This window comes from Balaenoptera physalus (assembly GCF_965194825.1).
Source record: "Balaenoptera physalus genome assembly, chromosome: X".
Lineage (NCBI taxonomy): Eukaryota > Metazoa > Chordata > Mammalia > Artiodactyla > Balaenopteridae > Balaenoptera > Balaenoptera physalus.
This window is the reverse complement of record NC_138903.1, coordinates 94,480,628-94,493,652: the sequence shown is the minus strand read 5'-3', so window position 1 is coordinate 94,493,652 and position 13,025 is coordinate 94,480,628. Positions and strand designations below refer to the sequence as shown.

The window sequence follows — 13,025 nt, the reverse complement described above, 5'->3', positions numbered from 1 at the left end:
ACCAGCTCAATTATAAACCATATAAATGACTTCAGAATAATAGAATTGGTTATAATCTATAGTCCATGTTGGCAGAAGGTATCTAGCTAAAAACATCAAATATTATTAGTGTCACCAAATAAGGGTTTCAAATTTTTTAAAAGTCCTTGTCTTAATATGAATAAAATTAATGCAGGATAATTCCAACAAAGAAATAAAAGTGGCAGGATAAACATGTACTCAGATTCTTCTTTTAATAGTTTATCAAAGGATTTCAATGTGTAGATCTCATGTACCATCTAAAATTAGAAACTTCAGTGAAAGATTGTGGTCTTGTGGTAGACTATGTAATATTTCATAATTTACTGACTGATTTGTTAATATAAAAGTGACACCACAGTAGTATATTTGTGTTGCTTTGGAAAGAATCAACACATACTGTCACTTGAAGATAAGGTCTTCTGATGTAGTTTGCTATTTTTCTTAGGAAACTGCCACAGTAGCTATCCAATTTTGCCATAAACTGGAAATGTGGACACAGATGTTTAACTCCAAATTTGGATAGAAACATTACTATAATATAAAACAAATTGCCATGGAAGTTGTTTTTAAAGATCCTAAATCTTAATAATGAGTTCATATTTCTCATTCAATATAAGGACAAAAATTACACCTGTTAAAGTGTGTAGTTCTGCAATCTCGGCCTGAGGTTTTTTAGTCAATAGCCATTTAAGTATTAACTTTCTCCCTTCTCCAACTTTTATGAGGCACTAAAACTGAATTGCCTGTTAAAGTTTATAATAGCTTAATACGAAAGCCCAGATTCTGTTTGATAAACAACAGTTTTCAACCCATATGGAAGAATCATATTGGCTCATTTAGCAAGCACATGTAGGTCTAACATAGGCCAAAAATATGAAGGAAAAACATCAAATACATTCAAAGTGAGATAGGTTTTAACTTCTTTAATAATACACTCAAAAAATTTTTTTTTGCCTTTTTTTTTTTTTTTTTAATTTACTTATTTATCTTTGGCTGTGTTGGGCCTTCACTTCCGTGCGAGAGCCCTCTCTAGCCGTGGTGAGCGGGGACCCCTCTTCATCGCGGTGTGCGGGCCTCTCACTGTCGCGGCCTCTCTTGTTGCGGAGCACAGACTCCAGACGCGCAGGCTCAGTAGTTGTGGCTCACGGACCTAGCCGTTCCGTGGCATGTGGGATCTTCCCAGACCAGGGCTCGAACCCATGTCCCTTGCATTGGCAGGCAGATTCTCAACCACTGCGCCACCAGGGAAGCCCCCACTCAAAATTTTAACATGAGAAGGATTCCCTATTTTAATTAATGTTTAAACACAATTTTAAAGAACAAAAGATTGAACACATTTATGAAAAAACTGTAGCATCTGTCTTTAGGTTCATGATGCCCAACACATTTAAAATGTATAGCATATGAAATTACAGAACCACAGGGCTAGAAGGAAGCCTACAAGTTAATAGCTTAACCACAATCGAATTCATCTTGAAACAGTACTTTTTAACTCAAGTGATGGTCATTTTGGCTCATCTAACTAACCACGTAGATGTCAATCACAGAATCTTGCACATGTGGAATGGCCATTTACAGTTAAAATGAAGTAAGATAGACAACCAGAATAAAATCAATTCCCTTAGCTACTCTTTTATACTTTCAATATGAGCACTTAAAATGTTAATTTGAGATAAATTTTCACTATTTAAACTCACATTACATGTACCAAAATTACAAATGAACATAGCAAGAATACAGACATACTGTAGCCTCTGGCTTTAAGACCACACACTGGTCAAAACATTTAGAAATTCAAAGGATATGAAGTCACATTAGGGAGTAGAAAACCTTAAAACAATTTAATTTAGCATGCTCTTTGTACAGCTGACCAAACTAAAGACCAAGGCAAATGGAACATAACAATCCGTGTGTGCTTTTGAAAATGATAGAAACTACCTTGGTTTTGAGAAATTCAGGTTGACCACTTTAGGAGAATTTAATCCTCAAATCAGCAATTCAAAATTTCCCATTATAGCCGAATAAAAATGGAAGGATGTTAAATGTCCATGAAAAGTTACTCTTAAGTTGGGATGCCTTATGCTGAGGCTTTAGGATAAAAGTATACTTCACAAATAGAACAGTGAACACAAATTATCACAAGTCAAGATAACAGTCATATAGAAAGAAGTAAGATGAATTTTCCTGATACACACAAATTGTTTCAATGACCTTTCCAAAGAATGAATTTAAAATGAAGCGTGTGAGCTCCGAATACAAGATGAACATAAAACCACTTAACTTGTAATATTCTTTCTGAGAAACAGTTACTGAAATTACCAACAAAATGACAGAATATCTTTAAAACAATGCCCTCTTTATAACCTTTAATAATTTCATTTGCCAATTTTTAAGAAGTTTTATCTGGTCTATAAATTTTGTGTAAATAGACTTCTGTTTTATTTTTACCTAAATTACAGATATCCAAGATACCGACGATATGCACTTTATCCAGTTCAGCTGCTGCTTTTATAATATCACCTAAAAGTAAAAAGCAGATGGTAAGTATTGTAAAATAGTTAAATATTTACTTGGATTTAGTATCACATAAGCTGATTTTTTTCTTTTTTTCTTTTTATTTATTTATTTATTTATTTATTTATTTATTTATTTATTTATTTATTTATGGCTGTGTTGGGTCTTTGTTTCTGCGCGAGGGCTTTCTCTAGTTGCAGCAAGTGGGGGCCACTCTTCATCGCGGTGCGCGGGCCTCTCACTATCGCGGCCTCTCTTGTTGCGGAGCACAGGCTCCAGTCACGCAGGCTCAGATATTGTGGCTCACGGGCCTAGTCGCTCTGCGGCATGTGGGATCTTCCCAGGCCAGGGCTTGAACCCGTGTCCCCTGCACTGGCAGGCAGATTCTCAACCACTGTGCCACCAGGGAAGCCCCTGATTTTTTTTCTTATAATTAACAGTGTCTCTCATCTTCTCCCTCTTCCCTCCAATTCATCACACACATTCATCAAAGTTATAATATAGTAATTTCTGCCAATAACAGTGAATACATCAAACAGATGCTACCAAAAATGTCAAGATACAGGCTGGTACTCCAAAGCCTTATTTATTTGTTTATTTATTTATTTATTTAGTGAAGCAAAGTAAATCTACATATTTTCAAGGTCATTTAGGTGCCAAGTAAACAACTTCTTACTACCCTTCAATGAAATACAAAGGTAAATTTTTCTATTTTGAAATTCAATCATCAATTATTTGCAAAACTTACAAGACATAAAGCAAAATAAAAAAAAGAAGCTTCTTTTAAAGTATGTTTCCTTTTAAGTGGCTTTATTAACTAACACTTAGCTTTGGATATTCTTAAGAAGCTTTATCAAGAATGGATCGGGTGAGTGACATTGATGAAAATGGCAGAGTATGGAATTTCAGGGCTCTGTTCCTCCACTAAAGCAACTTATAAGCTGGCAAAAAACTCTCAGATCAACTTTTCCAGAACTCTGGAATCTAGACAAAAACTTAACAACTTGGTGAAAGATTAATGAAGAAAGAAGCTGTTGCACTGTGGTAAGAGTGTGCTGTGGTGTTTTAAATTGCCCGCCTACTCCCCAGGTCAGTAGCAGCCATGAAGATGGCAGCTCGTACTCTTGGTGCAGGTTGCTAGCACCAGAGGGAGCTACACAGACCTTATTCTCAAAGATGTGGTTGTGTATTTTGACCTGTCAGGCAGCTCCCTCAAGGTCAGATGCAAGAGCTTGCTTGTGTTTCACCCAATTTGGAGCATCCCATGACTAGGGTAGCTTTCCCAAAGGCTTCTGTTGAAAGCATATAAAGGCAAAAGCATTTGTCAGAGCAGATAGGGCAGGGTATAAAGTTGGGACAAGCAATAGACAGACCAAAAAGCCTGGGGAGGAAGGGGCTGGGGAAAGAGATACGTGGGGGAATATGGGCTTTTAAGAGCTCCTGTGTATTCCAAGGAATCAAGAAGGCCACATGTATGCCCAGTGCTGGATGCATGTTCAGAAAAGGCCTGAGAAAACTCTCATTGTTCACCTCTGGCTGACCATCAGTCTCTGTAGAGCAGGAAGTGAGGGCTAAGACAGAGTCATAAACATCTTGGCAAAGCACTGAAGGAGTGCCACAACACAGAGCCAATCTGCAAAAAGTGAGAAAGTAATGTTTTTCTTTTCTTCTTCTTCTTCTTGGCTAAAATGGTATTTAAGGAATCTCTTTCAAAACACTAACTGACCACTACCAAGCTACTGTATCACAGACTTCAGTGGTTACACATGACAAAGACCTCATTTTAAACATGAGAAAACTAAAACATTTAGAGGTTAAGTAACTTAAGCAAAGTCACAGGGTGATTCTAATCCAGACAGTGTGGCATCAAGGCATGGGCTCTTAACCTTTTGTGCTAGAGCTACATCTCTACAAAATTGTGACCAAGGGCCAGTAGTGGATCTAGATTTTGTGGAGCTTGAAAGGTATACTATTTGGGGGCCCTCTTTATGAAAGAAAAAACAAAATACAACAACACACACACACACACACAAAAACCCCAGAAGGGCTGTGGAAGGGATTTACACAAGTGAGAGCTCCTCAAGCTTAGGCTTCATTAGCTGCACAGGACAGTCACATCTGCTAGGCATGTCACAAAATCTGATGAATGATTTAAAATTGTGCAAGTTCACTAAAGCACAATGAATATAATAACAACTGCTGGTACTATATAATTTTCTTCTTCTTTGAGTGGGATGGACTTTAATCCAGATGCTTTGGAAAGATTTCAAGATCTTCAGATTTGATGCTAACAGCAGAAACCCAAACCTTAATAATTCTAATTGTCATCATATCATTCTACAAATAATGACTTACGTAGTACCTGCAACATAACGTATAAGTAAGCCTTCTGTTTAGGTAACTCTGCCTACTTGTGCAAATGACAACCTCTCTGCGCCTCAATCTGCTCATCTAGTACCTATATCATAGGCTGTTGTGAGGATTAAATGCATGTAAAAGCATTTAGAATGGTAGCTGACACATAGTAAGCTCTTAATTAAATGCCAGCAACCATCATTTTCTACTTAAGAAAACCTAGTATTAAATTACAATGTTATTATTTATATTACAAAGGAATTGTTTTAAAAGGATTATAGATTTTACCTATAAAATGAGCTTCTCTACATGTCAATTTAAAATGTTGGAATTACTAAAATTGTACATTTTTAGGAACATCACATATGCAGAAGGTGAGTGTGACAAAGGCAATGCTGTGTGTTTGCCACTCCATTTCCTCTTCATGGTCACATGGGAGACAAAGTGTCCTGGCCTCCCTTGTAGTTAGCTTGGGATCATGTAAATAAGTTCTGGCAAATGAGAATGTGAGCGGAAATGATGTGGCAGTTTGGGTCCAACAAAATTAAAAGTCAGTGTCTCCTTCATCTCTTTCTTCCTCTGCCTAGACAACCCTAGAAGCCATTTGTTCCTGTTGGAGGTGCAACAGGATGGAAGCATGCTGGATTCCTGAATCACTGCTGGGGAGAAAGCTAATAACTGATTGCATCAGACTTGACTTGAGCAAGAAATAAATTTTTACTGTATTAAGTCACTGAGACTTTGGAATTGCTTTGTACTGCAGCACAGTCTAACCTATCTTGTAATATAGTGTGGTATTCCTGCCTCTGAAAATAATATCGGAAACCCTGATTATCCAGAGAATAACAAAATTATTTCTTACATGTGTTAAAACCTTTCCATATCATGTTATGCTTCTGAAATGTTTATCAATGGAAACAATGCTTTCAAAGAGGTGGGATATATATATGTGTGTATATGTGCACATATATATATATATATATATATATATATATATATATATATATATATATCTCCTTGTACTTCATAGTTAAATATAATACCAATTACAATACCATAACAGTAAGTATTATTCAATAAATGATTTGGGAACTATGGCTAATCCCTTGGAAAAACATTAAGCTGGATCCTTATCTCATTCTCTATACCAAAATAAATTCCAAATGGATTAAAATTTTAAATTATAAAAATGAAGCCATATTATCAAAAGCAAAAAATCCCCCAAACAACCCAATTCAAAAATGGGCAAAGGACTTAAATCGACATTTCTCCAAAGAAGATATGCAAATAGCCAACAAGCTCATGAAAAGATGCTCAATATCATTTGTAATTAGGGAAATGCAAGTCAGAACCACAATGAGATACTGCTTTAGGATGGCTGTTATCAACAAACAAACAAACAGAAAATAACGTGTTGGCGAGGATGTGGAGAAATTGGGATCCTCATGCGTTGCTGGTGAAAATGTAAAATGATGCAGCTGCTGTGGAAAATGGTTTGGTTGTTCCTCAAAAAGTTAAATATAGAACTACCATATGACTCAGCAATTCCACTCCTAGGGATATTCTTAAAACAATTGAAAGCAGGGACTTCTTAAACAGGTACTTGAATACCAATACTCACAGCAGAACTATTCATAACAGCCAAGAAATGGAAACAACCCAAATGTCCATCAGCAGATGAATGGATAAACAAAATGTGGTACATACATTCAACAGAATATTATTCAGTCATAAAAAGAAATGAAATTCTGATATATATTACAACATGGATGGATCTTGAGGATATTATACTAAGTGAATAAGCCAGACACAAAAGGACAAAACTGCATTGCTTCACTTATATGAGATACCTAGAATAGGCAAATTCATAGGGACGGAAAGTAAAATAAGAGGTTACCAGGAGCTAGGGAGAGGGGGGAATGGGGAGTTATTGTTTAACAGGTATAGAGTTTCTGTTTTCGGATGATGAAAATGTTCTGAAAATGGGTAACGATGATGGTTGCACAACATTGTAAATGTACTTAGTGTAAGTGTACTGAATTGTACAATTAAAAATGGTTAAAGTGGTAAATTTTATGTTATGTATATTTTATCACAGTACAAATTATATATGAGTAAAAAAACAAAGCTATAAAAGTATCAGAAAAACACATAGTGAATTAAAAAAAAATCTTGGACTGAGTGATGCCTTTTTGAGTATGACATAAAACCAGCCGCCATAGAAATGAAAGATTGATATATTTGAGTACATAAAAATAAAATTACTTAAAATATCAAGATTCCCACTGAATAAATGTCAAACTGGTAAAAGTACTGCAACACACAATAAAGGGTAAATTTCTTCAATATGCAAAGAGAACTTACAAATTAATAAGAAAAAGAATGCTCATGGAAAAATGGAAAAAATAAAGCTAGCATAGAAAGTTCATAGAAAGAAAAAATATAAATGGCCAATAAACATAGGAAGATATTCAAGCTTAGAATAATTAAGATATGCAAATGTAGATAATGATATAATACTTTTTTGCCTATCGTCTGCCAAAGATTAACAAGACTGATAACACCTAGTATTTCTAAGGGTGCGAGTAAAGTGGCACTCTTTCTTTTGGTTAAAGTGTAACTTGTTATAACCTTTTTGAAGGACATTTTGACAATATCTACCAAAATTTTAAATGCATATATCTTTTGAGTCAGTGGCATCTAAGAATTCATCTTACAGATGTGTAAGTGCACAAAGATTATACTATATACATACACACAGATAGATATACTCATTGCAGTACTGTTTGCTAATATCAAAAACATTTGGAAACAATCTAAATGTCCATCATTAGGGGACTGATTAAGTAAATACAGGTATATCTACACAGTGGAATATTTATAGTTACTAAAACGAAAAAGGTAGCTCTCTCTATACTAATATGAAAGTTATTCAAAACACAGTGTTAAAAGGAAAAAGTAGGTTATGAGACCATGTTTACTATAATTCCATTTGTGTGTACTTAAGAGAGAGAGAGTGTATGTGTATGCGTGTGTGAGAGACAGAATATACTGTTATATGCAAAAATAATTTCTTAAAGGATTCAGAGAATACTGGTTACCTCCAGAGAGTGGGTGAGTGGGTTGGCAGAAGGGGATAGACCTTCAAAGGCAGGGAGGGGAACTTTCACTTTTACCCTGTGCCTTTTGGTATTGTTTGAATTTTTAAATTGTGAACATGTATAGCTTTTATAATAAAAAAGAAACTAGTTCATAAAAATGTTTAAAAGATGATACCAATGTTATACTATAAACCACTGCATTACATTATTCTGTATATTTTTATCTTTCAGTTTGTAATTATGGAGGGAATAGAAATGTTTTGAATCAGACTGATCTGGGTTTAGATCCTAGCTGTTACCCATGCTGGTGAGTCTCTCTGATTTTCAGTCTAATCATCTATAAATAGGGGATAATAATGTTTACCTTGAAAGTCTCTTGTTAGGATTAGTTGTAACTTATGTAAAATGCCCAGGCACAATGCTTTGCACAGAGCTAAACGGACACTATCATTATGTCATGAAAAATACGGTATTCCATGTTCAAAACAAATCACCTTGCTTTTGATTACATCACTTTTCTCTTCTAGTGATTCTTGCCCTTCATGTCCCAAATACTAACTGCTTTGGCAGTATGGTACCAGGTATTTTCACTTGACCATGTTAGTGACTGCTGGAAGACTACTGGCACTAGCAACTAGTAGATACCTGAGGATTTTGCCTTGATTTTTTTATATCAATAATAACATACACATATAGCAGAAGAAACGTGACAGAAGTGGGTACTGCATGAAGCAAGAACATGAGTGCACAAATATTTAAAGTACATATTAGGGCCCTAATTACGAAATCCGGGTTACTGTAAGTCTAAGGAGCTGAAATGTAAGAAGTAATACTGCAAGTTAACTAATATACCATCTTTAAAATGGACTGTGGAAAAATAGAAAACCTCATCTCTTACAAAATTAGACACTCAAGTTCAGTTTGCAGTAACCATTACTGCCAAAAGTTACTTCATCATCAGGTACAGCTCATAAGACTTGTTTAAAAACAACACCCACTCAAGGGTTTCATCAGCTTAGAAAGATCCACCACAAAAATCCCAAGATAATAAAGGCTTTCTTTAAAGCTTTTTTAAGTGTAATATTCTTATAAGCTCAGTGAAAATGGCTAGAAACTTTACCACATGCTTAGGAAACAGAAATGACAACAGAAAGTGAATAGGATAATTATAATTGGACACATAATTTTACTGGTATATAGAAATGATTTAAAGTTCAGGATATTATGTAGTAGCCTAAACAATTAGTCGGTTGAAGGGTTTCACTACTGGGATTACGTACACTCCTAGCAGTCCTGAAGAAATTTATTGCATAGCACTTGAATAACTGAACATTTATAAGAGAAAACAACTGTACTGTACTATACTATGGAGGTATTGAGATTTCAGGCAAATATAAGGTGAAAGGCCTGAATTAAAAGGAGAGAAGAGTAGAAGTTGCACTGCTCCATGTGCATACCACTTAGGTCTAATGAATACTTACATTTAAAAATGTATTATAAGAGAACATTCTTAATGCCTGCCTGGAATAGAAACCATTAATCTATCCAATTTTATTTAAAAAAATATTCTCATTTATTAAGTCTTTGGGTACTTTTACCTAATAACTCTTTAAACTATACCAAATGTTAAGGCTAGAACTATTTATACAATAACATCTTAAGGTTAGGACTGTTTGCAATATTAATTAATTTTATTTTCTGAGTGAAAAGATCCTGAGATTGTCTTACCTGTAAGTGCTCTTGGACCTTGCAATTTGTCATTGCCAGTTAATTCCTTTGGAAACACACAGCTGTAATTCATGCAGGTTAATAATGTGCCTATTTGAGATGTTCGGACATCTTCCGGAGAATACTCGGGGAGGAATGCAACACTGATTGCTATCTCATGATTCAGACCTGTTAAAGAAAAATCACACTTTATTAAAAGTGCAGTGGGTTAGTACATGGTGCTAACGTGGCCAGATTTGCTGGTTTGACCCGCACATGTGCCAAATAGCTTCAAAACTGTAAAAAAAAAAAAAACTTACAAAACTAGGAACTAAACCCTTTCCTGTGCAAACATTTATGAATACATGCTATTGGTTGAAAGAGGAGACACTTTGGAGCAATCTATCTCCACCACTGGAAATAACAATCCCAAATCTTTTAATATTGACAGAAGGCTTAAATTTCAATATCCAGAGGATAGCCTGGTCACATAAATGAAGACATGTAGGGTGTTTTCTTCATCATTCATGACAGGTGCCATTACAGGATAGGAGAATTCAGAGGTAACTACTGGTTCACTTACTGCCATTTGGACTTCAGGATATAAGACTCAAGCAAGGCCAGGGATGGTAGTAACAAGGTTCCATTTGTCCTCAAATATACAAGAAAAACTTTAATCACTCACCATTAGGGCTAGAAAAGGTTGCAGTATGGGGAAACAACCAACATGAATCCTGACCTGTGTCTGTTATCTCTTTATGAGGGTCAATGTCAACTAGGGTGGATAAAAAAAGACTTCCTAGAGGCAAGGGTTTGAGCTGGGTATTAAAGGATGAGTAACATTTAAATAGACAGAGAGAAGGGTATCTCAGGCAGGACAGGGAGAAGCCAGAAGTAAAGACCAGAGTTAAGGAGACCATCTTGGCTGGAGCAAGGGTAAACGCACAGAGCACATCTTGAAATCTCTGAATTCCACCCAGTCACCCAAACCAGAAACCTAGAAGTTATCCTTAACTCCTCCCTTTCATTCTTCCCTGATATTTTAGTCAGCAAGTCCCGTAGATTCTGTATCTCTCCTATTCAGCCCTATAGCAATGCTGAAGTATGGAGTAGGAGCAAATGATAAGAAAACAAGTCCTTCCAGCTAAGCTGTAAACTGATCCAGAAATGCAAGTCCGTTCTTTGTTTTTTATGGGCAAATGACACTAAGTTCCATAGCTTTAACTTAACAAACAACTAAGGGCTACTTAAAGCTTTTTAAGGATTACTAAAATCTGGTATTCATAAACTAAAATAGTCATGCCATCTAGAATTTACTGTGGATTCCAATTCAGTATTATAAGTATAGCTACCTCAGAACTCTTAGCAATGCTGCAAAACTCATGTCAATGTGCACACGATGGCATCCCATTTCCTTGATTCTAATACCAAATCTAACTCTAAGACATACCATCAATTTAGTAACAGTTTTTTAATGAAAAAGGAAACACTGCATTAATGTACCCATTGACCATAAGATGCATTCCAACTTGCAAATGTAAAAAAAAAAAAGTATGCTTTAGAATTGAGAAAATATCAGAAGTTGGAAGTCCTGATATTTTCAGGAAGATAGCTTCATTATCAGTGTGTCACTGATACTATTATGAGTTGCTTTCTAAATTACAGAATGCTGTGAGTTTAGCTTCAACATTATTGGTAAAATTCATCATGAGTTGTTTGGTTAAAACTAGAGTTCAGAGTGCAAATGTATAAGTAAACACGCCTAGGGCCTCTGTACTTGATGTTCCTGTACATAGAATGTTCTTTCCCCAGATAAACACACGGCTTGCTCCTTCACCTCCATCAGGTGTCTGGTGAAATGTTATTTTCTCAGGGAGACCTCCCTTGACAACTCTATTTAAAATTTAGCCCCTTCCTACAACAGCACTCTCCAACCCTTTTCTTCTAGCACTTATCACCATCTCATTTTACCATAGGCTCTGTTATCTGTTGCATTAACACATGTAACCTCAGCCCCCAGAACAGTGCTGGGCATGCCTTAGGTGCTCAGTAAATATTTGTTAAATTGAGCAAAAGAATGTATATGTGTGTATTTTTAACCTATAATTTTCAAATATTAGACTTCAGGACATTTGTGCATTGTGTCCAAATATGAATTCATCCATATTCCCAACAGCAAAAGAGATGAACACAAACATCCTCCCAATGTACATGTATAATGCACTTCAATGGTGACTTACTGTTTATGTGTTACTTAAATAACTTACAACATACTAACTAGGTAAATGTGATAATATATGTGGACTATATTAAAAATTAGAGGAAGATATAAAATCAAACAAGCTCATATTCCTCTTTTGTAAAGTGTATTGTATGCAATTTATATACCTTCCTCTCAAATTCTTTGTTATCACTGAATTTCTTTTCCAATGAAAAGTGTGTGTGTTTGTGTGTGTGTGTTGCGGAGGAGGGCAATTTGTAATCCCAGCACCTAGCTAAGGGTACTTGGCATATACCATATTTCATGGAATCTAAGATACCACTGATTTTTAAGATGATCATTATTTTATATACCACTAAGAAAGAAAAATGCTACCAACTAAACAAAGGCATGACACCGATTATAAGATCCATATCAATTTTCAAAGATGTTAAAATATGGGGAAAAAAAAGTGTGTCTTACACTGATGAAATCTGATAGTAGCTACTTAAGGTTTAAGGATTAAATTACTTTTATTATGCAATGGAATAAGGGACAGAATTAAGGGGTGGCAACAGTAACCAGCTCTGGAACCCATATAATCCAGTGTGCTGCTCCATTCAAGATACAAGAATGGGAAGCACGCCAGTGGGATAGAATATCCTAAGGATATAGCCAGTTAGGGAACCAAGAGTGAGGGAACCCAGTGCTATTCAGTTAATGGTTCAAGTAGTCTTCAGTACGGAAGGAGGCATACCTCAGGGGTACAAATAATTGGTCCTGAGCTTGCAGGCCAGTACCAAGGAGGGCAGGAATTATGTTGGCCTGCTTGGTTGCTTTAATAGGAGAAAAAAAGCAAGGTAAGTAAAGCCTTATGATTTCCATGTAACTATAGCATATTACATTACTTTGATGTTACAATTAATGCTATTAAAAATTTTAAATTATCATTTAAATGCATTTTGCAGAAAAGGAAAAGAACAAACCATATAAAAAATTTTTGACAAAAAATCTTTTGACAAAAAGTCTAGAAAATACTGTCTTGACAGCTCTCCTTAAATTATACCTATTGTTACTGGGGTTTGTATCTCTTGATTTCCAAGAGATAAACAGATGGCTTTCAGAGG

The 13,025-nt window shown here is 35.5% G+C and overlaps 1 protein-coding gene across 3 annotated transcripts in view; it reads right to left on the bottom strand.

Annotated features, from left to right (window-relative positions):
• Positions 1 to 929: 929 nt before the first annotated feature.
• The window catches only part of RADX (RPA1 related single stranded DNA binding protein, X-linked), a 63,602-nt gene continuing 51,506 nt past the window's right edge, over positions 930 to 13,025 (bottom strand). For all 3 annotated transcript variants that reach the window (XM_082447546.1, XM_082447548.1, XM_082447547.1), the window contains 2 exons: positions 9,720 to 9,887; positions 930 to 2,541 (listed from right to left, as the gene is read on the bottom strand). In XM_082447546.1, coding sequence (XP_082303672.1) covers positions 2,411 to 2,541; positions 9,720 to 9,887 — 299 coding nt within the window. In that variant the 3' untranslated portion in view covers positions 930 to 2,410. The remainder of the gene's footprint in view (positions 2,542 to 9,719; positions 9,888 to 13,025) is intronic.